General features: G+C 35.5%; 1 protein-coding gene across 2 annotated transcripts in view; it reads left to right on the top strand.

The window, feature by feature from the left end:
- Nucleotides 1-24699, top strand: part of ASCC3 (activating signal cointegrator 1 complex subunit 3) — a 276779-nt gene that overhangs the window by 138857 nt on the left and 113223 nt on the right. Inside the window, exon 15 of one of the 2 annotated variants that reach the window (XM_054820095.1) lies at nucleotides 8123-8340. The exons of the other annotated variant lie outside the window; for it this stretch is intronic. Coding sequence (XP_054676070.1) covers nucleotides 8123-8134 — 12 coding nt within the window. The 3' untranslated portion in view covers nucleotides 8135-8340. Of the gene's footprint in view, nucleotides 1-8122; nucleotides 8341-24699 lie in introns of those variants that run through there. 2 annotated transcript variants of the gene reach the window in all.

Below are 24699 nucleotides of genomic sequence, written 5' to 3'. Positions count from 1 at the left end.
ACTTATTGATTATGAATGGAGCATAGATGTTACAGTTGGAAAATTCAAATTTCTGAAATGTAGAGAAAATTCTATTTTAGAGAAGATTTTTTTTTTAATCGGAATCAAGTATGTTCTTTCTGTTGAGCCGCTTCTGAGAGCTATAATAAATATTTTTAAAACTATGCAAATTTGTAAGTTTATGCCCTTATATTTCATAAAATAGCATATTTAAAAGCGCCTCTTTTTCTAATGGGTTTTAGTATCTGCTGCATTATAAAAATAACATCAAACCTGAACCTGGGGATCCCAAGTTTCTACTCTAACACTGGTAATTAACACTGAACTTCATCTCATTAGATTTCTTAGAGCAAAATCTGAAACTCTTAGTTTATTAAAAATAATATTAATTTTTTAGTGCTAATACAGAAAAAATATGTTAAGCTATTGAAAGTACCAGTGCTTATTTAGACACTCAGAATTACTGCTAAAGAAATTAGGAAAAATGATGTGCTTATTTCAGCAGCACATACTATGTGAGGTATCTGTCAAAGTATTTGTCCAACTCACTCTCTATTTCAGTGAAAACTACTGCTGTATGTTTAGTTCTCCTCTTTATTCTGGGATTAAATGAATCGGAAAGCATATTTTTATGTTGATGGGAACCACAAGAATGTCCCAGAGAAAAGTAAAGTTCTAAACCGATTTAGAATACAGGTTATTGCTTCCTGTGCTTGGAGACTGATTTAGGTAGCATTTATAGTACTGATTAAGAGAGCGGTAGATAAGATGGCCTATAGGTTGGTTGGCTGTGTATCTGAAATAACTTCTTTTTCTAAGGATATTTATGCATCACACTGAAATCTAGGGGATACTGACTAAAATATCAGATTTCTCTACTCTTTCTTCTGTCCCTTACATCCCTACCCTAGCACACACAGATTCGTTATGAATCCCAGCATCTCTTCTAAATCAAATTTTGAATTGGTTGAGAGTTGTAGTTCCAAATGTTGATCTGTGCAAAAGATTGTAGAAAACCTGACTTTGCTTTAGAAGATTTGCTTTACAGAAGTTTTCTAACATTTGTAATAAAGCAAACTGGCCTTCACTGTAATGAAAGCGAATTAATTCTTCTCTTATATTTCATGGGAATCTTTGATCCTTTTGACTACTTTCTGCATTACTATGACAGCAAAAATACTTCTTTTGCCTAGAAGGTTTAGGGACTTGTATGTTATAAAAAGTAATTGAAGAATCACGAGTGGTATTGTGAAGAACCATTTCGCATACTGTAATACAGCTAGAGAGTATAGTTCTCATTATACTATCTCAGATTCTTAGGAAGGTAAACTTCATAATAATAATTAAAGTAAGTGAAAGATTTCCAACAAAATTCCACTAAATTAAGTGGTTATTTTGGTGCTCAGTAAATTTCACTGGGAAGTCCCTGAAACATTTAAAAACTGTCACCACAAAAAGTGTAGTCATTGTATGAAATATATGATTATTCTCCATTGGAAATGCCTGAGTCTTTTATTTCAATATTTTATTTTTTAAATGTAATGAGTAGACATTATGGCAAGAAGTCTTTAAACACAGAATAATATGAAGCACGTAACTGTCGGCTGCTTTTCTTTCTCAAGTTGTCAGTGTCTTTTACATTAAGTAATATCAACTTAGTGATACTAGTAAGGAGAGATTCTCTTTTATTTTTTTTCTTTTGTTATGAAAAGCACATTTGAAATCAGGGTATTTTTTTAATAAACTCATTGTCTATTCCTTAAAGTAGTTGTCTTACCATCTTTAGATCATATGCTACCTGCCAAAATAATGCATTCAATCAGCTATCTGTTCCCAGTAATGCTTTTCCATGAGGTAGTGAACTGTTGGTTGCCAGAATTTGCCCTACTATAGTATCATGGTTTTGGTTAGCCTCTTTCCTGGCTGCTCTTCAGCTTGAACAGGAAATCCTAGAGTCATAGTACTGTAAAAGACATTTTAAAATGTGTACTAGTCTACATCAAAAGTAAGAATCAGCTGTGTTTATGGCATTTCTTACTGCTTCAGAAAGTAATGTGTAATATGACAGTGTTTTGATGTGGTATAATACTTACTACTTATGGGTATAGCAGGCAGATTAGATCTCTGAAACAATGCATCTTATGTACCACATTGGAAAGGACAGATAAGGAAGAGGGAGAGAGTGAGTAGTGCTCTCTGTTAGTTAGATCTTTGGCTGTGCAGACCTCCACAGTGAAACTGGACATGTGCAGCTCCTGTCTGGTTCAAGATAGGAGGAGGAAGTAACAGACAGGGACATTGTGATTGAGGTATGTTATGGGCCACCTGTCCATGGGGAGCTAGTGGATGTGACTTACTAGGAGCTACTGGCAGAAGTCTCCTGCTGGAAGGCCTTAATTTTCATGGGAGATTTCAACCATCTAGGAGGTTCCTGGAGTGTGTGGAAGATAACTTCCTGACAAGTTGGTGAGGTACCCAACTAGGGAAGGCGGCCCCACTGGACCTATTGTTTGTGAACAGAGAAGGACTTGTGGGTGATGTGATAATTGGAGTCCCTCTTGGGAAGTTTTCAGTTCTCGGAGAAGTAAGGAGGGGGGTCTGCAGAAGTGCCACCTTGGACTTCTGGAGGCAGACTTTGGCCTGTTTAGGAGACTGGTTGACGAAGTCCCTTGGGAGGCAGTTCTGAAGGGCAAAGGAGTCCAGGAAGGCTGGACATCCTTCCAGAAGGAAATCTTGAAGGCACAGGAGCAGGCTGTCCCCATGTGCCAAAAGACAAGCCAGTGGGGAAGAAGACCAGCCTGGCTGAACAGAGAGCTTTGGCTGGAATTCAGGAAAAAAAAGAATTTACGACCTTTGGAAGAAGGGGCAGGCAACACAGGAGGACTACAAGGATGTCGTGAGGTTATGCAGGGAGAAAATTAGAAGGGCCAAAGCCCAACTAGAATTTAATCTCACTGCTGTCGTAAAAGACAATAAAAAATGTTTCTATAAATACATTAGCAATAAAAGGAGGCCTAAGGAGAATCTCCATCCTTTATTGGATCCAGGGGCAAACATAGTGATACAGGATGAGGAAAAGGCTGAGGTACTTAATGCCTTCTTTGCCTCAGTCTTTAATAGTAAAACCAGTTGTTCTCTGGGTACCCAGCCCCCTGAGCTGGGAGACAGGGATTAGGAGCAGACTGAAGCCCTCATAATCCAAGGGGAAATGGTTAGCGACCTGCTACACCACTTAGACACACACAAGTCTATGGGGCTGGATGGGATCCCCCCAAAGATACTGAGGGAGCTGTCAGAAGTGCTCACCAAGCCACTTTCCATCATATATCAGCAGTCCTGGCTAACCAGGGAGGTCTCAGTTGACTGGAGGTTAGCAAATATGACACCCATCTACAATAAGGGCTGGCTGGAGGACCCAGGGAGCTATAGGCCAATCAGTCTGACCGTGGTGCTGGGGAGGGTTATGGAACAGATCATCTTGAGTGCCATCACACAGCACATACAGGACAACCAGGTGAGCAGGCCCAGTCAGCATGGATTTATGAAAGGCAAGTCCTCCTTGACTAACCTGATCTCCTTCTATGACAAGGTGACCCATCTAGTGGATGAGGGAAATGCTGTGGATGTTGTCTACTTGGACTTTAGTAAAGCCTTTGACATCGTTTCCTATGGCATTCTCCTGGAGAAACTGGCTGCTCACAGCTTGGATGGGTACACTCTGCTGCGTAAAAAACTGGCGGGGTGACGAGGCCCAAAGAGTTGTGATGGATAGAGTTAGATCCAGTTGGCTGTCGGTCACAAGTGGTGTTTTCCAGAGCTCATTATTGGCGCTAGTTCTCTTTAATATCTTTATCAATCATCTGTATGAGGTTCAACAAGGCTAAGTGCCAGGTCCTACACTTGGGTCACAAGAACCTCGTGTAACGCCACAGGCTTGGGGAAGAGTGGCTGGAAAGCTAAAGCTGCCTAGTGGAAAAGGACCTGGGGGTATTGGTTGACAGCTGGCTGAATATGAGCCAGCAGTATGCCCAGGTGGCCAACAAGGCCAATAGCATCCTGGCTTGTATCAGAAATAGTGTGGCCAGCAGGACTAGGGCAGTGATCATCCCTTCGTACTCAGCACTGGTGAGGCCACAGCTTGAATACTGTGTTCAGTTTTGGGCCCCTCAAAGAAAAACATTGAGGTGCTGGAGCATGTCCAAAGAAGGGAAACAAAGTGGTGAAGGGTCTAGAGCACAAGTCTTACGAGGATCAACTGAGGGACCTAGAGTTGTTTGATCTGTAGAAAAGGAGGTTGAGGTGAGACCTTATTGTTCTCTACAACTACCTGAAAGGAGGCTGTAGAGAGGTGGGGGGTCAGTCTCTTCTCCTGAGTAACAAGTGATAGGACAAGAGGAAATGGCCTCAAGTTGTGCCAGGGGAGGTTTAGATTGGGGGTTAGAAAAAATTTCTTCACCAAAAGGGTTATCAAGCATTGGAACAGGCTGCCCAGGGAAGTGGTTGAGTCACCATCCCTGGAGGTATTAAAAGACATGTAGATGTGGCATTTAGGGACATGGTTTGGTGGTGGACTTGGCAGTTTTAGGTTAACAATTGGACTTGATGATCTTAAAGGTCTTTTCCAACCTAAATGATTCTATGATTCTGTTATTCTATCTTCTGGGATGATAGCATTATTCGGGCAGCCCATGAGGTTCATAGGCTGCATTAGAGACAGCTTTTGAATCCAACCAGGCCCCTGCTTGGCTTGCTGCTCATGCAGGGAAGAACTGGAGGCAACTGAATGGCAGGTTTGGTTGCAGTGATTAAACTCAGTATTCAGAAGACAACTGTGATGGTAAACAGCGAGAGTTAGGACTGTGGTCTTTAGGAGAACAATCTTTGGCTTATTCCGAGAATTGCATGGTAGAATCCCCTGGGAGGCTTTGATGAAGTAGAAAAATCTCTCTGCTTTTACACTGAAAAAATGGCTTAAATAGGAAGGAGTTCACCTTCACTGAAAGCAGTGATGACTTAGCGTCATGATGCAGGAAGTGGGAAAGAAATTGGGAGAGAGGTAACAAAAATGAATATTTCAGTTGTAAGCTTAGCTTTAAATGCTATTAATACAACATGTGAATTTTGTGAATATTGTCACTGTATACATTCATGTGAAAAGTACTTGTTATTCTAAGCAAATTCCCACGGGAATTTGAACTCTTATGTGGGGAAGCTACGCTTTTCTCTTAACATGAAACTGTAAGCATCATCCTTTTTCAGGAAACGCTGTAGAAAGAAGTTCCATATGACTTGAATGGTATACACACTTCCAAGTGTTCTTAGATCTTACAAAGGAACTTGAAGCATGAAAGTGTAAAGTGAGAAATTATGGAATCTTTCCCAATAGAATTTGAGAAGTTATTAAGAATTAGTACCTAGGAAGAGTGCAAAAAACGAAGCTGGTAATGATTGTCTTGGAAAGCAAGACCAAGTAGTATTACTCTTAATAACAGAACAAATTTATAACCAGGGACTGCTAAGAAGGAAGAGGTGTGAAGACCGTAGCAATGAATGAGAGAGAATTGTGTTCTCCAGCAGAGCTCATATAATGTTCATGTGGTTGCCCAGAGTCAAGAGACAGAAAAATTCATTAACTTCTTCCAGTGATCAGTACTTGTGATATGCGCATTTTACATTAATGCAAATTCACATTATTTTACTTCTTATGCATGTAAATATGATCTAGATCTTGGGGGAAAATATTAGTTATTATTGTTGTTATTATTATTATACAAATTATATATTCCTGTGTACTTAAGGGCTTCTTCACTGACACACATAAATAAATTATTAATGGGAATAATAAAAATAGTGTGAAGGCCTACTCATACTGAAGTCTGTGGCAAAATATCACCAATACCTTTTCCTACATACTTCCATTTGTCCTCTTTTGGGATCCATTCAGCAAAGTTAAATTATTTTAATTTTAGGTACCATAAAAACTAGACATTTCATTGATTCAGTGTCTGTTACCTAATAAATATTATCTACAAAAGGAGTTTTTAAGATAAAAAGGAAATCTAATGCTTGTTCTCTGTTCATAGGAAACTTGTTGCTGTTTAAAATGAAAATGCACATCATGTATTGAAATGAATATGTCACAATGTATATCTTTAAGGTGTATTTTTATTTATATACAGTTATCACAATAAGGATACTAATCAAATAAGATATATGTTCTGCCCAGGTAGCTACTCTGCATAAACAATCATCAATAATCATCAAATAAGTAATATGCTAGCAACATTTTGCTGAGCAATTAAGGCTAACATATTAAGACCTATGAGTACACCAAAGATTTCATTAATTAGAGCATGGGGTGGTGGTGGTGTTATTAAAAGTATTACTGTTCAGTCTAAATTTTCTTTTTCTTTCTTAGCAGTAAATATTTCTAACAAACAGAAGTGATTGTAGTAATAACAGTAATGTACGTGCATCTTCCCACAGGGTTTTATAATCACATGTTTTGTCATAGGAACTTTGTGCACTGAAATTTGTAAAGATTTCAAAATGTAACAGATAAAGACACAAGCCACAATGAAGTCACTGAATATAAAGAGATTATTTTTTTCCCTGAACTTTCTGCTCCCCCTCCAATAAACCCATCCTGTAATTAAACACCTAAGGCTGAAATAGCACTATTTGAAGCACATGCAATACACATCTACATTCAGGTAACCTGAAAGTGTAGGAATTTTCTTCTCCACTGCTAATTCTAATACTGGAGAAATTTACTGGCTAAGGTAAGAACTTCAGGACCACGTAGGTGTACAGACAGAGCCTACATATATAGGCCTAAGTGACTGTCACCAGGAATTATAACTGTTCAGTTTTCTACCATTAAAACTGTCATGAAAAAACATTGTTATTGCAGCCAAGTGTGGTTCTGAACAGAACGAGTCAGAGTTGTAGAAACACTCCAGAAGCGCACTAATGGATTCATAGTTTTTGTGGACAAGAAGGACCAGCTGTTGTGAAATGTTTATAATGTGATGTAGAGAATTGAGCAAGGCCTGAATTTCTGTTTGAGCTCCAGCAACGATTTCTAACGTATATAGCCTTGATGTGTGTCATTCTTCAAGACTGAATTGGCCTGCTTTAGACCTACTGCTCTAGACGTAGGATCTCATGCTGGTTCTCTTCACTAATTTAATTTTTTTCACTGTGAAAGTTCTTATTCATTTATATAATAACAAATTGTTATTAGGAGTAGGTCATGCTACTCAGTAGTTCATTTAATGGCAAATTTCTGATGGCCAGGAGAATATACTGGGAAGAACATTGATACATACTCTTCCTTAAGCATTTAGTTCAGAGAGACTACTGCTCTAGACAGACTTTCAGTCTGACCCGGGACAGAAGTTCTTATGCCTTAGACTATAAATCTGATACATCTTATGCAATAAATTGAGCATTAACATGATAAAACATGTGACTTGTAAGAGCTTTTCACGGTTCTTTTTAAAATCCATTCTCAAAACATGTAGGTTCTTTGTTCCCAGATATCTCAAAGCTCAGCCTGTAGGTGAGCCAAATGGCACTGTGTAACTGATCTGTCCTTGCAAGCATTTACCGTTCCTTCAGAGTGCTTCATGTTTCCACACTATACTTTTAATCAGCATAACCACATTTAGTCACCAGTACAAATATGAAGCATCCATGGGTCAAATTGGATCTCTGAAAACCCTCATTAGACATTCTGTCAAGTCAAAGTTTCTATATACAATTAATTTCTTTGATCTTCATTGCCTAATTTTAATCTCCTTAATAAGTGAAATTCATTTTATATAGTACTAAAGTCCCAGTGTCATACCATATAAATGAAATTTCTGACAGAAGTCTAACTGTGTTATATCAATGCTGTGTGATGCAGAGTGATTCATTTAAGCTTCGTAATGATAATATCATGTTTGTCTGACAAGATCTATCTTGTATAAAGGGATGTTTCCTGGCACAGTTCCCAAAATTGTCAGACTGCAGGCCATTTAGTCTTGCCATTTCATTTGACATGAAATTTAGCAATACCTGGCAGAGAATAATCTTGATAATGTAATACAATCCTTATTTTTTATTCTCTATACAGTGTTCACTGTAATGGATGAAGAAGATGTTTAGAAACATCTGAAATCCAGTATATGACTTACAAGAAATAGTAATGCCCAAATCATGCATGTTCTAATCTAGACACAGCAACTGTAAGTGAACGCTACTTGAACACACAGGAGGAACTGAAAAATAGAGTAGTTATAAGCATTGTATTCTTTGCTGGCCTTTAAAATTTGAAAGCAATTTTACTAATCCTCTTAATTATCTGTCAAATGTTTTTAAATTATTAGAAATTAATTTTTAGAGAACATTCATCAAATATTTGATGTGTAATCATTTGTTTGACATTTAATTATTTCAGAGCAAATCCTCATTTTATTTTTGTTTTACTAATAACATATCTAATATTTGATATGCCATTAAAAAACTATAAAAATAAAATGAGGATATGTATTCAAATACATTAGCCTATATTAAATGTCAAACATACATTGAAGTTCCCTATTTGTTTTATAATTACTATATTTTTTTTACTTTTGAAAAATATTTGCTAATTATCTCTCGGAGAATGGAATGAAGCTCTTTATATTTCTTTCATGGGATATTTTATTCAGTAGTCCTGCTTAAAGGTCAGAGACAGAATTCATGAGATGATGTGGTCCTAAGAATTGACAGGTTAAAGAAAAACGTGTTCTATATAGAGTGATCCTACTGTTTTAATGAATCCTGAGCCATGGAATTTAGTATTAAGAGGGATTTAGGTGGACATTTAGGTTTTGGAGAAGCCCATTTACAGAGAAATGTATTGTGAACAGTAGAAAAACATTGCCTTCAGGGTTTTTTAGCAGTATTCCTATTTATTAGAGTTAACATAAGCATTAACTGTTGTAAACCGAAATAAAAAGTTGGCAGAAACAGTAAACAATTTATTTCTGCTTTTGCTTTTCCTGACCTTTAGAAAGGAAAAACTTTTGAAGTTTAACATGTATTTCTGTTGTTATTATTACAGTTGCTTTTTTGTGTCACTCTAGAAATTGTATTTGCACGGCTTTAGATTTGTAGTTCTGTTTTCTATTTCTAGTTCTGTGTACTCCTGTACATTGCATACAGTCTACTGGAATTTTCTAGTGTTTTTATTATGAATCAGAAAATATAAAATATATGGTATAGTTTGAATTCTGTTATCAACTGTCTTTCTGAAAACCAGTCTCCAGTCCAAGGATTTCAGATTTGTTGGTTTTTCTCTTGTGCTCTGATAGTTACAGCACTGAGGTAACAAGTAACAGTCTTTTGCTATCCTGTGAAAAATAAAATGGACTTTTTTTTTCCCTTAATCTATGGGCTTGATCATATATTCTGTTTTATCTATCATGAGCTTCAACTTGCTATGCAACAATGCTTAGTATTATCCTATTTACACTGGAAAGCTGCGTTGTGAATATTTGTTCTATTTCTAGAAGCTGTGCTGTGTTAGTAATGGGAATCCTAGAAGCAAAATGGGTTAGCAAACCTTTTTCTAGAATGATCTCTGAGGTTGCAAATACAGCTGACAGGGGTGCTGATGTTTTTCTTCAAGGAACTACAAAAGGACGTTTTCTGCTTTTGTACACAACTTTTCAGCAATTTCAGAGTTTTCAGGTTAAAATCAGTAATGGATTTCATCACTGTAAATGTAAGATTTGATGCCTTTTCTTACTAATCCTCCATAGAAATGCTCTGATAAACTGCAGGATAATGTGTTGCCTATAGCATCCCCTGTCGTTGTTGACAAAATTTCCTATTAAATACTAAATGTGCTTAGTAAGATGATTTGTAACTGCTGTCATATTTATAATACGATTAAGCTTCTTTCCTTAAATGAAGTCTGTCGCACTCTCCTGCAAGGTAGTGCAGTGTTTGCATTCAGTCAATTCAGATCTTAAGGTAAATACATTTTTTTAAAATGTCTTCTCTATTTGTGCTTGTAAATATAGAAACTAAAATTCGAACTTGTATCGTTTAAAAGAATGGTTTTAATTGTTAATTTGATTTAAATCTAAGGGGGGGTGGTTATGTCTTTGATTAAAATACACTGAAACTTCTTTCTCTCTGGGATATGGGAACAATACTAGGCTAATAGAGGTTCCTTGATGTCAGGCTATGGCATTACTTGCTATAATGAGTAGCTCTAACAAGTTATTTGGTTGATTCGGCAGTCACAGAAGTTTGCACACTCAGTAGCAGCATATGTGTATTTTTTTCCTTAAAATTGGCATAAATGTGGATATTACTGTAAAACTTATTTCAATATAAATAAGTGAATGTATTAAAAGTATAATATATTTAACCATTTTCCTATACATTGTTAGCTATTTCTTACATGAGAATTTGTGATCTCCTTGTCTTTCCTGAAGTTTTAACCTCATTCTGGGGCACTGACAGAGAGAAAAGCCATGCAACATTCTTTTTCCCTTGGTCTGTGAAAATCACCTTCAGTTAGCTGCTAGAATGTTTTAACACATAATCTAGGTCAAAAGGAAGAAGTTTAATCTGTCTTTTCACAGTCGTTATTAATTGATAGCTTCCCTGGGAAAGATGATTTCAACTTGAAATCTCATTGTTACATAAAGTATATATGGATATTGAATAATTATGCTACTAATAAACACATTTCAAAAGAAAGCTTCAAAGCCATTTGGAAGGGAAAAACAAAATAATAAAAAACTCCAGTATGATTGTTTTCATATTCACAAGTTTGGGAAGCAGGACTGCACTCTCCACTTCAGCAACACAGCCTGCTACCCACTTTTGATTTTTGCCAGTGCTTGCTTTCACTATGTGTGATGAAGTTCAGGTATATATTAAAACTACGTGAGATTTCTTAAGAGGATAAACCTCCCTTTTCTTCATATTTTCTTCTGCCATTTAGCAGATTCAAAGGCTGGTAATACCTGGTCACTTATGAACACTCCAACAAGAAGAAATTATAAGATAATATTAAAGTCAGCATAGGTGCTCTCTGCCTTAGCTCCTCGTCAGCCCTCCCTCAAAGAGCGTGGTTGGCTCAGCTGTTTTCAGCTGCTTTCATGCCCTAGGGATTGTTCCAGGCAAGAAATTAAAAAAGAAATGTTTAATTTACCCATGACCCCTAGATCTTGCATTCCTTTTCCAAGATGTGCCAGTTAGTTCTTGGCTGCAATGCCTAATCTTGTGCAATATGTTCACAGTGAGATCGTAGACAATAATCATATTTTTCAGGCACCTTTTTATGGGATGCACCAAAGCACACTGGCAAATGGTTCTGGTCACATGCAATTTAAGTAGCTTAGTATGGAAACCATATGCTGACTAGCATAGTTCTTAAAGAGATCCTATCTCCTTAGGAATTCATTTGTCAGGAAATAGTGTAGCTACAGTAGTTATTAGTAATGAAGAGTAATGATTGAAAAGTTAATGAGAATTTGTGGTTTTTCTGCATTGTGCACTGATAGTGAATGCTGCGTGTTGATGATCAGTTGTACTTTGTATTTCATGGTAATTATTCTCAGACAGACTTGATATGGTTCAGTGATTGATATTCTTTATGTGAACTAAAGAGTAAATTTTCCAAGGTACAGTGAATTATATTGGATTTTAGGGGTTTTTCCTACCATCACAGTTGACTTATAAAGGATCATTGCAGAAGTCTCAAAGTACTGTTCTTTGGTGTTGCAAATGAAGGAGATAATGGAGTTTTTTAAGTGGTTTGTTGTTGCTTTAAAGATGCAGACCATCACAGAACACCCTTTGTAGTTACCTTTCCTGAAATAAAATTCAGAACAAAACCTGTAGTTCACAGCTATCCTGTAGAATAAATCTATGTGCTTTCTTCTAGGGTTGCTTGGTGTTTTTCCTTCAGAATATCACTATTAACTGACGATCTTTCTTTTGCTCCCTGAGGATTCATGTGATTTTATTTATTTATATTGTAAAACAATAAGTGTATAGGATAAATTTAGACTGTGAATTGTTTTAAATTGAAGTTTTTTGCCTGTTGTAATTAAAAAAATACATGTTCATAAAAACCTAATTTGATAGAAAACCACTGCAATATGGGAAACTATCTCAGCCTGTCTCTTAAAAAACATGATTAGAATAAGTGCAATTTAATAAATTCACCTGTTGCATGAAATATTCTGTTCACTTACCTATTGATACATTTCTTCCTGTTGAACCCAGACCATGGCAAACACTAGATTTTTGGGTTTTCCCAAGGTACATTTAGATGCTTGATTCAATTTTTCATTTAGAAAACATGATTTTCTTAACAGATGGAGAAAAATATTAAATTTCACTTCATATTCTTATTTTCATTTATTTTCAGAATAAGAAAGCTTTCCAAATACAGTTTAGTTTGATTATGGTTTGATGGAATTGTTTAGCTATGTATGCTCACTGTTGCAGTTGTCATCCACTTTCCACTTCCAACTCCCCCAAATACCATAATTTAGGCAAATTTGGTTGGGCTTTTACACTATTCCTTTAGTTTATTTGCACAATATATAGAGTAGATCAGAACTGGACAGAAGCATTTTTGTGCTGAAGCTTGCATCTAGTTAAAATTAATTGTGTAATAATGAGTAAAATGAGTGCACAGTTTTAAGAATTTTAAATAACAGAGCAATTAGAAGCAACCATTAAGAATGAGTGAATTGAATTTGATCCACAGTCTGTTAATACCACATACTGAGAGCCGGTGGTGCTTTGGAGAAAACAAAACAGGTTAAAAAGTAATTAAGCATGCTTTCAGAAAGTTGTGCAGATTGTTTTCCAGAGAACTGCCAAATATTTATTGCTGTATATTTCTTTTTCTGGTTTAAGTTGTATTGTCACTGGTTTTTAGCATATCCTATATATGTTTCATATTATCAACATTTCTCCATAGTATGAGGTCAGAAGATGTGGAAGCTTTGATATCTACAACATTTAGTTTTATCTTCTGGTTGTTTTGAATTCATCTTAAGCTCCTTTGAATTGGAATTTCAAAAGTCAACCAAGATTCAGAGGAATCCCTGCTTATTGGAAACCATTGTCTGGGAGAAAAGCATTGTGTTGTATAAAACCACAAACCAAACAACTGTGCTTTAGGATTTACAGATACCATTGTGTGTCACCCTTATCACAGCAAAATTATAATTTTACCTAAATTTGCCAAATCTCTTTTGAACAACCTAATTATTTCAGAAACTTCTTGTTGCTAGCAGATTGTTATATCAAAAACAGCAGAGACTGATTACAGATGATTTCCAAAAAACATAAAAAGCTAAAAAACAGTATTCTTTTCATCCCACTACTGAGATTCATCCCACTAATGAGTATCATATAAATGTGTATTTGGATACATCTTTGTACATGTACCATGTTAGTAGTGTTTGGCTCATTTGACCAAAAGACAGAACTAGAACTAAAAGTTATATATTATGAGAGTGGAAACCAGACTAACAGCATCATGTTTTTGACAAGGCTAGAGTATACACAAACTGTGCATGAACTATAATGAAATCTGGTAGGTAATAAAAATGGAGCTTAGTCTGTATTATGAATGAAAATAAAATAGCAAAAAAAAAATGGGAGGCAGATTTGGAAGTATATGGCTTGAAAGTATATGGCTTGTGTGAAGCTGCTGGAAGAATGCAGATAGGAAGACAACAATATTAGGAGGCTTGTGAATTTTAATGCTTAAGTATAAATTCTTAGAAAAACTAAATGTTCACCACCCCCATCCTACCAAACAGGCCTTCATCTTTGGTTGATACCAGTACAAGAAGATAAAGAATTAATTTTAGTTAATAAAGCTAAAAATGGAAAATGTGTAAACTTCTAGAACTTAATTTTATTTACATGAAATTACAAGAAAATTGTTTGGCCTTTGGTAGAACAAGGTCTTAAACTAATTCAGTTTTAGTGCTCAGATAAGACATACTCAAAAACACTGACACTGGAGTAAGTTTTTTCCTAGGATATTTCCTTCCTATCAAACACAAACTTTACTTTTTAGGTCAACCAACTTGACTAAGCAGCCAGATTTGGTTTATGATCTCCTGTATGGCTATTATGTTACGAGCTGCTGTAGAACCAGCAGAATCTGTTTCTTCTCCAAGCAAGTGTCACATATAATATGTGCACTAAATATTTTAAGAAATTCTAAAAACCCGTGTGCCGTGTCCTAGCATTTGCCATACTCCAAATTGAAGAGCCTTTTGAGATTGTTGTGATTTAACCCCAGCTGGCAGCTAAGCACCACACAGCCACTTGCTGACTCCCTCTTGCAGTGAGGTGGGGGAGAGAATCAGAAGAGTAAAAGTGAGAAAACTCACGGGCTGAGATAACAACAGTTTAGTAATGATGATGTTGTTGTTGTTGTTGTTATTTTAAAAATTGTAATGAAAAGGAAAATAACAAAAAGAGGAATAAAACCCAAGAAGGACAAGTGATCCAAATGAAAAACAATTGCTCACCACCAGCTGACTGATGCCCAGCCCATCCCCAAACAGCAGCCCCCACCCTGGCCAACCTTCCCCCCAACCTCCCCCCCCCCAGCTTTATATACTGAGCATGATGTCATATGGTATGGCATATCCCTGTGGTCAGCTGGGGTCAGCTGTCCCGGCTGTGTCCCCTCCCAACTCCTTGTGCACCCCCAGCCTACTTGCTGGTGGGATGGTGTGAGAAGCAGAAAAGGCCTTGGCTCTATGTAAGCACTGCTCAGCAATAGCTAAGATATCCCAGAATTATCAACACTGTTTTCAGCACAAACACAAAACATAGCCCCATACTAGCTACTATGACAAAAATTAATTCTATCCCAGCCAAAACCAGTACAGAGATGACTACTGTCAACAATCCTATGCATTCTCTAGAATGGGATCTTAAGAAGATATTAAGAACTAGGGTGATATGTGTGGGATGAATTGGAATGCATTTCAGGCAGTGGTTTTATTCAGCTTCAGACTTTTGTTGGGTAAAATCATTCCTAACCTGTAAGGAAAACTAGAAAAACAACAATAGCCAAGCAGGCCAGATCCTGTTTTGACATATTTGCAGATGATACGCATATGGCCTGAAAACTTTTCCAAAAAATTTACACAAGACTTTCAGTTTTGAAAGTTTTTTGGAGTAGAATTTATATTTCTTGGTATAGTTTACATTTAAAACAGTTCTAATTAGACAACTAAAACTTTTCATGATCATCTTGTCTTTGGGGAAGAATATTTTGTTCTTTTGATAATCAATAATAGGAGATCTAGGCAAAGATTTTGAATGTTTAATTTTCTTAAGTAGTGGAACTTAAACTGTGATTACTTTTATAGATTATATATATTATATATTAAAGACAGAATGTGATTATAAGCATTATGATATCTTGCTTTATCTATATTGACATCAACAATTAGTTAATCAGCCATTGGTCCATTTTAATACTAGTAAAATATATAGTTCTTTGTTACCTATTTAATAAAGAATGATGTCAGCATATAGTGGAGTTGTCATGTTTCTGACAGTGCCTGTGTGGCCAGGGTCCCCAGTACCTCTATCCTGCCCAGTACCTCACGAGTAAGTTTCTCACATTTACGTTTTGTGCCCCTTGCAATAGAAATCAAAATGTACAAAATATCTTTTCTGTATCCCACCTTCAGATATCTGATCTGCCCAGCAATTTAAAAATATCTAATGAAATATATTTGAAGCTTTACTGAAAATATTTATCTGTATGTAAGTTTTGCTGTACTGTGATGGTTTATCACCTCTGTAAGAAACCTACATATGTTATTTTAAAAGTTTGTGCACAACTTCTCTGGTGAATCTTTTCAGAAGGCAGAAATTGCAAAAATGTGAATTGCTGAGACAGATGTGAACATAGGCTAGCAACTTTCCTAAATACTGGAAGATTTTGATGAAGCTTGGCAAAGGTTCTACAAAAAAACCAAAAAAAACCCCAACCAAACAAAAAAATTAGCCAATTGTCCCTGTTTCCCAATAGATACAGGAGGACTGAGACCAGAATGAAGTTTGTGTAGGTAACGATAAGTCAGAACATTTATATTAAGTTAGTTTTTCCTAACAACTAAAAAAAAAAATATCCTCAGATAAGAAAAATAAATAGTTATGTAACTGTGTAACGTAATAGTTGTTACCTGGGGAAAAATGTGCTGTGTACAGCTGCTAATTGCCTGACTCAGCAAGACCTGAGATAGTCCACCCCGCACACCAACAAAGTACTTGTGACCAAAAGAGTTTGCAGCATCTTGGTTCTTTGAGAGGCAATGTTTACTGGCTGCTGCTCAGTTTTCACGGGCAAATTCAACCCTCTCTTTGGAAATCTTATGCGCCAACCTTGAAAACGCCAAGTTTTCTGATACGTTTTTCTTTTGAATTAAAGGGTTTTTTTCCAAATAAGGACTTGTGAGAGCTTCTCTACAAATGTTATCGATTTGAATAATGACCTTGAGCATCATTTTTGAAGAAGCTGTTAACTATTATGAGGCTCTGTCATTTTCTGTAGGTGATGCTGTATGGTTCTTTTTGATTATGAGTCTTAACACTATGAGATGAAATTTGAATTTGTCACGTGCAAAACCATGATTATTTCTGTGTTTAGGGTTATGACCTCTAGTTTAGTAATTGTTGTGCTAGGGATTCTTCTCTATCATCTTTTTTTTAAGATAGACAAAAACTGTAAGAAGTTAGTTCAACATTGGCTTATAAATTTGGAAGTTCTAAAATATTATTCTAAAATATCGACAACTGTTTATAAAATGCTAAAAAGCTAGTAGTGGATAGTAAACCATTAGGTTCTAGAATTTAGAGTATCAAAAGCTTTGCAAAAGTCTTTCTAGACTCTTTGTAATAATAATAAAAGCAGGTAGCTCAGGAATCAAATGCCATTGCATCAAGGATGAAAAATACTGCTCATTTTCAGTCTGTGAGGGTGCCTCTGGCTTTGATAGACCTGAATTTTGTAATCAAATGTAGAATTCCAGTGCCAAGATCTTTCTAGAGTTCACTTTTTCCAAGTATTGCACTACGTATGCTTATCAAGGACATCAGAAATCTGAAAGGAGTTTGAAACCTTAGCATCACATTGCTGTATTTTCATTTAAACTGTAGTATTGCTGAATAATTGAACAGAGGCCTAGTTGGTGTGCAGTTGAAGGATCTCATTGAAAAACATATTGAAGCTAATGGGAAAGAGACTGTTGGCTTTGGAGTAAGCCCTAAGGACACAACTTAATACAGCACAAAATAGTGTTTCATAGAGAAAACACAGCACAGTGTTTAACTTTTTGCAGATGTGGATTGTCTGCAAACCTCTGGAACTGAAAACAGTAAGACAATGTGAATTTGTCCCAGTGATTCCTGGGTTAAAAACACTCCTATGAGTTCACCAGCATTACTTATAATTTTTTTAATGAGCCGTTATGCTCAGAAATTATTTTCTGGCTCTTGATTCAATAGGTGTAGCATGGTAAAAAAGTGTTTGTACTGCACCATAGCGCTGAAAACATATCTGATTTCTTGTTCCATGGGCATGTAATTTCAAAACAGTTGTAACAGTTATTTTCAGGTATTCTCTTAGATTTTGTTCCTGTGAGGGAGCATGTTCCTTGAAGTGACCACCAAGATCTCTTGTCTAAGGAATGTATTCAAGATGATGGTTCTAAGAGACTTCTGTCCTTTCAGAGTACTGTACAAGTCTACAATTTATTGGTTCAGAATCAAGTAATAAGTCTTTACTGGTTTAACAATCCTAGCCCTATTTATTGTTTTTCATACATGGTCCACTTACTTTAAATTTCAGATTTCCACACTTGTGGGAAAAACTAAACGTTAAATGAAAACAGAGATATTTATGAAACTAAAATGACTACAGAAATAGGTGGAAGGTTGCCAACAAAACTCACAGCTATTAATAAATCTGTAAAAGGAAAAATAAAGTGGTAATTAAGAACATAAAGAATATTGGAAAAAAGCAAGACATATAAGATGCTATCCACAAGCAAAATTATGCTGGTACAGTTTGGAACATACTCATTGGAATCCTTTATATAAGGGTTCATGATGTTGAGGAACAAAGTAAGTATAAAATATCTTCATAGTATTTGTGTGGTGTGGAAATAAATGTTTCTAAGAATAAGTGAGGTGAAACGTATCACTTAATCTCAACTAGCTTTGTTTTCTTATAATTTTCTTTTTTATTTCATTTTCAGATTTGTAGTTTTCAATGCTGAGTATTGAGAGCCACCTTGTGGCCTTACTTTTTAATGCACATGTATGATGCTGATTTTATGGTAGGTGAAAGGCTGCTGTTCATTGTTTCACTCTAGAACATTTTGAAGATTGAGAGTTAAAAATAAATACATAAATATGTTGTACTTCCAGGCATCTAGCCTGAAGTGCAGCTCTCTGCTTGACCTGAAAGATGGATTCTTTACATTCATATGACATTTCTGAAATATTTTTTTCTTATCCCCTCGTTTCCTCCTTTCCTCTTCTATTCTTGCATAAATTAATGGGTGATAGTGTAAAACACAAGATAGATAAGTTATGTGTGTAATAAGTAGAATTTATAATACACTTGTATAGTATATATATGTGCAAAGTACATATGTAGTAATATAATATGGACTACATTGACTTTTGCTAAAAAAATATTAATTCTTGAACAGTGCATGTTTTAGGAAGCTAACAAAATTGGTCTGACAGTTTTAAGTATTTATTATTCTATGTCTGTTAGTAATTGTTTTGAGTACTAGAATAACAACTAATAGTAAATAGAACAATTCAATATTTATCTCTTTTAAGTTGGTATTTATGGTAATGAAATATATGTATGAAATTAGTTTCAGGCACCAGAACTGGGAATAGTTGGAGAAACACATGAAGATGAATTGATTACCCTTGGACACAGGTTCACAAAATAGCTTTATGAATTTGTGTCTTTTTCTGAAAGAGAGACGTATCAAAATTTATTGTGACCGTAAAGAGGCTGATGTAAATACAGGAAGTCATCAGTTAAAGTAGCAACCTAGATTTTTCTGAATTCCATTTTCTGTTCCATAAAAGAAAGTACATGCTGTGTGTAAAGGTGGAGGTTGAAGCAGTACCAGTACTCTACCAAGCATTTTCTTTTGGGATTTTGAGGGGGTAGGAGTGGGATTCCCCATAAAGTTTATACTTAGTTCTGATATTAGTGAAAACCTTTTTTTCTCTATGTCTGAATTAGTACTGACTCTCAGGCAACTTTGGGATTTCACAGGCAACTCATTCCATCAAACATGAAACTCTCGAATTTTAGTCTCAAACTAAAAATTAAACCAATAACTGTAGAAATTTGCACAGATAAGAAAAAAAGTCACTTAACATCTGCTATCCTTTTTCTTGTTAGGGGAAATTTGAGATTAACTAGGCATTTAATTCCATTCTTTGTCTGACAACAACAGTTTGGGAACATTTCAGTTAAATTATGTTCTTATCAACTTTGTCACATTGGAGAAAACTGTTTCTTGTCATACTTTTAAGTAGCACTATGACCTGTACTGAATGTGGTGATGACAGACTCTGTGAATGTATTGCAGAATTTTGTCCATGGCGAAGAAGAGGCCATGGGAATGTAATATTTTATGGGAAGGTGCATAATTATATTTGGAGGTTCTAACAAGAACAAAATGAATTTATGATAAATAATGTCCCCTGATTAAGTTGCCATTATTGCCAATAGAAAGAGTGTAAAGACTCCATTCCTGTTTTTGCTATGAAGTTCTTTAGTTCTGTTATGTTCAGGCATATAAAACCATAGGATGATCTGATTAATTTTTGTGTATGGGCCATTAACTTTTCAATTGTTTCTTCACTTTCTCTGTGATAGGAGGTATTCAGTATGAGAATAAGCAGGCATTAGTGTGAAGACAGATAGTGCAAATTCCAATTTACGTAGAATAGTGAGTGATAATTAAGAGCCATTATTGATATGTGCCATCTGAGAGTGTTGAGACAATGCCACCTGAGTCGGCTACAATAAAAATTTGTTGCAACGGAACGTTATTTGAGGGTCTATTTTGTCTTTAATTCTTTCCAGGATAATTCCTGTTCATTAGTCTAAATCTGAAACACATCAGTGGAGTGCTTTTCAGGCTAAAATTATAGCACACAGATTTTAGGAGACTGCACATTGTAACTACAAATGTGTGATGTGTCTGAGCTCCTTTTGTAGTTGGTGGAGCTCAGTGCATTTCAAGCAGTGGAGCCAAGAGGACGCCTGAGCTCAACTGTGAGCAGACATGGGGCGGTCAGGGAGCAGAAACGTACAAGCCCTGGTGTCTGATGCCCACTGACTGTGAAGGATGCTTAGACTCCTGCTTCAGCTTTTCAGGTCTGCATGTAGACATCCACAGTGATTTAATCTCAAACTGAACGCTGCCATATCAAGCTGCTGGCAAAGTGGCCCGTCTCAAATGGTCAGGCAGTCACTTTATTTTCTAAGGACATTTCTCTGCATCAGACAGCATTAGGTGGCCCTCTTATCTTCAGTTTTAGCAGCGTGCAGATTAAACAAGTATGATGGAACTATCTAGTTATCTCAAGTGATGCCTCCTCAAAAAAGAAATAGAGTAGGAAATCTTTTCTAGATTGATCTCAAGATTGAAAAGGCTGTGCCAAGAATTGTAAGTCATCAGTCTGTTTCTATAGATCTGATCAGAAAGGCTGTCTGATACTATCACAGAAAACAGGCTCAGTAGGTTTTCCTCTAGTATGTCGTCACTGGGGACAGCAGAGATAACACCAGTGTTATAGGTAAGCATAGCCTCTGTGTCTCCATTCTCTGTAAAATTTCTGTGACAAGATAATTGGCAATTCCATATTTGGAGTTCAAAAAATAAATTTAAAAATAGCTGAAATCTCCAAATACAAAATTAACTTGGAATGTGCAAAGTAAAATATTCTTAGATATGTAAACCAATTTCTAAAGGTGGATGATGGTACAATCACCAAATTTGCTTTGCAATACATTTTACATTACTTATACTTTATGTTATTTGCATGTATTTTATATGCAATATACTATAATTTATGTTTTCTTTCAAAGTGCATAATGAGAAAATCAAGGAAAACAGTAAAAGTTTTTAAAGTGTCTGTCACACAGAATCTAATTAAAAGTTTGTACTGGATTGCGAAAGATTCTCCACTCCTTTTATTCTGTTTTTAATTCATAATTCAGTATTACCATCTTGAAACCACAGAAAACTGATATCCTGGTGATAACCCTGTAGTATGTGTGTGTTATAAAACTCCACAAACATGGTATTTGCCTTAGGACTGAACCATGGTATGTAGTTCAGTTCTGTACAGTCTGATAAAGTAGAAAAGCTATTAATATGTCTTGAAAGTGATTGCAGTGTTAGTTATAGAACTATTTTACATAGATAGTACTAGCTTTCAATCTCAAGGAAAAAGCTTTTACTTTTATATGTTTTTACTTCAATTATTTTTGTCATTTAAAACAATATAAAGATACTAAATTTTAAAATGTTATTACTTCAAGTGGTAAATTATATAGACATACTCATTTTAAGGCAAGTGTTGGCATTGTTTACTATTTGCTTTCCTCCTAGAGTCCTAACACCCCAACAAATGCAGCATTACAGATACAGGTTCAGCTTTTGGGTAAAGTATTTTGCAAAGCCTTTTGAGATTAGGCTGCTCTTAAAAGAAGGCAGAGTTGTGAGATGAAAAACATTTTTAAGGAGAGGAAATGCATGAAGGAGGTAATGATTTGAACAGATACGACTATTAATTGTACAGAAAAAGACTGTTAATATAATTAAAAGATTAAAGAAAGTGAAGCTCACAGTATAGTATCTAACACTTTTGAACAGTCATTAGCACTAATGTATGCACGATAAGTGAACAGAGTATGAAAAATGGAAATTAATCAGGGTTGGAGAGGGACTGTGGAAGCAGCACAGCAGCTCTGCTCTCACCTGTTTTGTGCCGCTATGTGCTGCATTAAGTGAGAAAGTAACAATCTCCTTATTTCGTCCCTTGCCGGGTAATTTAGTCTCCATGGTATGTTTGATATGTGAGATATTTTCTTAAATTTCCTCTGAGATCTATCTGCTGTATGGGTAAGACTTTTAAAGTTAGCTTGCTGAAGAAACTGTTTAGCCTGCTTTAAAATAATATATATGAATTACAATATCTTAACAATAGCAAGATCCTCAGTTTTGACAGAGGATTTCTAATCTAGTTTACAAACCCTAGACAAAGCAGATCCATGAATTAACGTTGATGCAGTATTTTTTTCTCAGATCTCTGTAAAGATATTGTAAAAATTACTTGCACAAGAAAGTCAGTCATCCTTTACTGAAAATATCAGCCTTGGAGAGGAGGTATATGTGCTAGGTACATGCTTAAAAAACTGTAGATGTAGAAAACAGTCTTTCAAAGGAAAATTTAATTATACATAATAGTCTTCATCACTATGATTTTTAAACTTTATAAAGCTGTTATCTTGCAGGCTTCATGAGGTATGAAGCATAATGTTAGTAAGTGACATAAAATATTGGGGTTATAAAGGCTAGATTTGGGGGAATTCTTTTTTTTAAAAAAGAAAGGGGTGATAAAACCTTTTTTCTTCATTAGATAGAGTTTAAAACTATAAGGAATCTCATAATTTAGCAGAGGTCTGTGGGAAAATACCCTACATTTGAACAGGATCTGACTGTAAAATTGAGCTGTATGGAGGTGACTGCACAGTGCTCCTTTCTTGCATCAGCTGGTTTCCTCTGGCAGCAAGCCTAATAGTCGCCTCAGTTTAACTGACAATCTGTCTCTAAATTCCCAAGTCTGCTGGCCTAAAGAGCATAGTAATATAAACTTTCTTGTTTCATCATTTATTAGGTGCTATTTCTGTGCCCTTTTGGGTGTGTAAAGACATGTTACCTTTGAAACTGACTTTGAAGGATGTTTAATAGTCCACAGGCTTCACAGTTCTGCACTGAAGCTGCAGAACTTCAGAGAGCAGACTGCTAGTAATTTGGAATAAAACTAATAAAAGAGACAACACAGTTGTCAGAGGTGTTGGTAATAATCAGATGACAGCATTGATAATCCGTGTCTTACAGATGTCATTTCTAAGATTTTTTTTTTTTCCCTGAGGGTACAGTGGAAAAATTTATGAAACACTATGGCAAGGAGATAATTCTGGGAGAGATGAGGTTATGGGAATGTGATGAGGCATGCATTTGAGTTGCAAGAGGGGCACAAGGAATATAAAATTCCTAGGAAACCAAGTTTCACTTGTCCCACCACTTAAAATTCTATTGGTTTCTTAAGAGATTTTTTTCTGTTAGTTCTTTATCAGATAAAGTAAATAATTATTGCTTATTATAATTAATCAGATGATACTATATGAACATGGCAATATGGAAATATGTAAACATCTATAATTTTTCATATCCTTTGGAGATTTCTCAAAAGTGCTTGTCTCATAAGATTTAACATTTGGTGATACTGAACTACACAGTCTTACTAAGGAATCCTTGAAATTCTCTTAAAACAACAAGGACATGGGAGGAATAAAATGTCTTTTAGTTCTGTGACCTGTTTAATATTATTAACACACATTAAAAAAAAAAAAAATTAAAAATTTGAAAAACTTTATGTGAGGCTAATTACATCATATTACACAGGTGTCACTGAAAAAACTTATTTTTATGGTGCTGCAGATGGTCTGAAGTTCTAATTTGGCTATTTTTTTCTTGTTAAAGTTCAGGTTACATAGTTCAACTTAATGAGTGGTGAGTATAATTTTGACCTTTTTTAGTTTAGGAATTTGTAGCACTTTCATTTTACTGACTTGCATTTCTTTTGTTATGGCTGCTTATTATTATGTTTATTTCTTCCATGCTGTAGGGTAGAAGCTAGAAAAGAGGAGAAACCAAGCCACAATACCAAATCAAAAAACATTTAATACCTAGGATTCATTTCTCAAAAAAATATTTTCCTGTTTTAAGATAAATTTCTGTTTTTCATTGTTCTGCATACTGATGCCAGTCTAATACTGCTTGAAAACCCTATAGACTTTTAATTCATACTACACATTTCCAATTACCTATAAAACTTGTAACAGAAATTCCATTCTTCTGAAGAATCCTCAGTGTGTCACTTTGCATAGCTGTGAAGTTGAAGTGGACTGTTATGGTTTAATTATGAAATGAAAAATAAGCTTTATGTTCACAAATGGATTTTTTTCTTGCAGGGTTAATGATGTCTCAGTCAGTATAGCCTTTGAGGAGGAGTTGCACTAAAAATCATGATGATATGTAATAAGTCAGCTGCAGCTATATTGGAAAGAGCTTGAAAACACTTTCTGCTTACATTTTCCTAGAGTAAAAATGTATCCAGTATTTTCCTGGCTCAGCAGAGTGGCAGTTTTGAGTATTACAAAGCAAAGGAGATGCTCTCAAATATAACAAATATTTTTATGGAAACCGTGCAGTATCAGTTTCCTGTTGAAGCAGAAATATTGAAATCTCTGCACAGTTAAGCACAGCAACAAAAGGTTTAACTAGGTCTCCGGAGGATGTCAGTATTTGA

Source organism: Grus americana, chromosome 3 (genome assembly GCF_028858705.1).
Source record: "Grus americana isolate bGruAme1 chromosome 3, bGruAme1.mat, whole genome shotgun sequence".
Taxonomy (NCBI): Eukaryota; Metazoa; Chordata; class Aves; order Gruiformes; family Gruidae; genus Grus; species Grus americana.
This window is presented reverse-complemented; position numbering and strand designations above follow the sequence as displayed.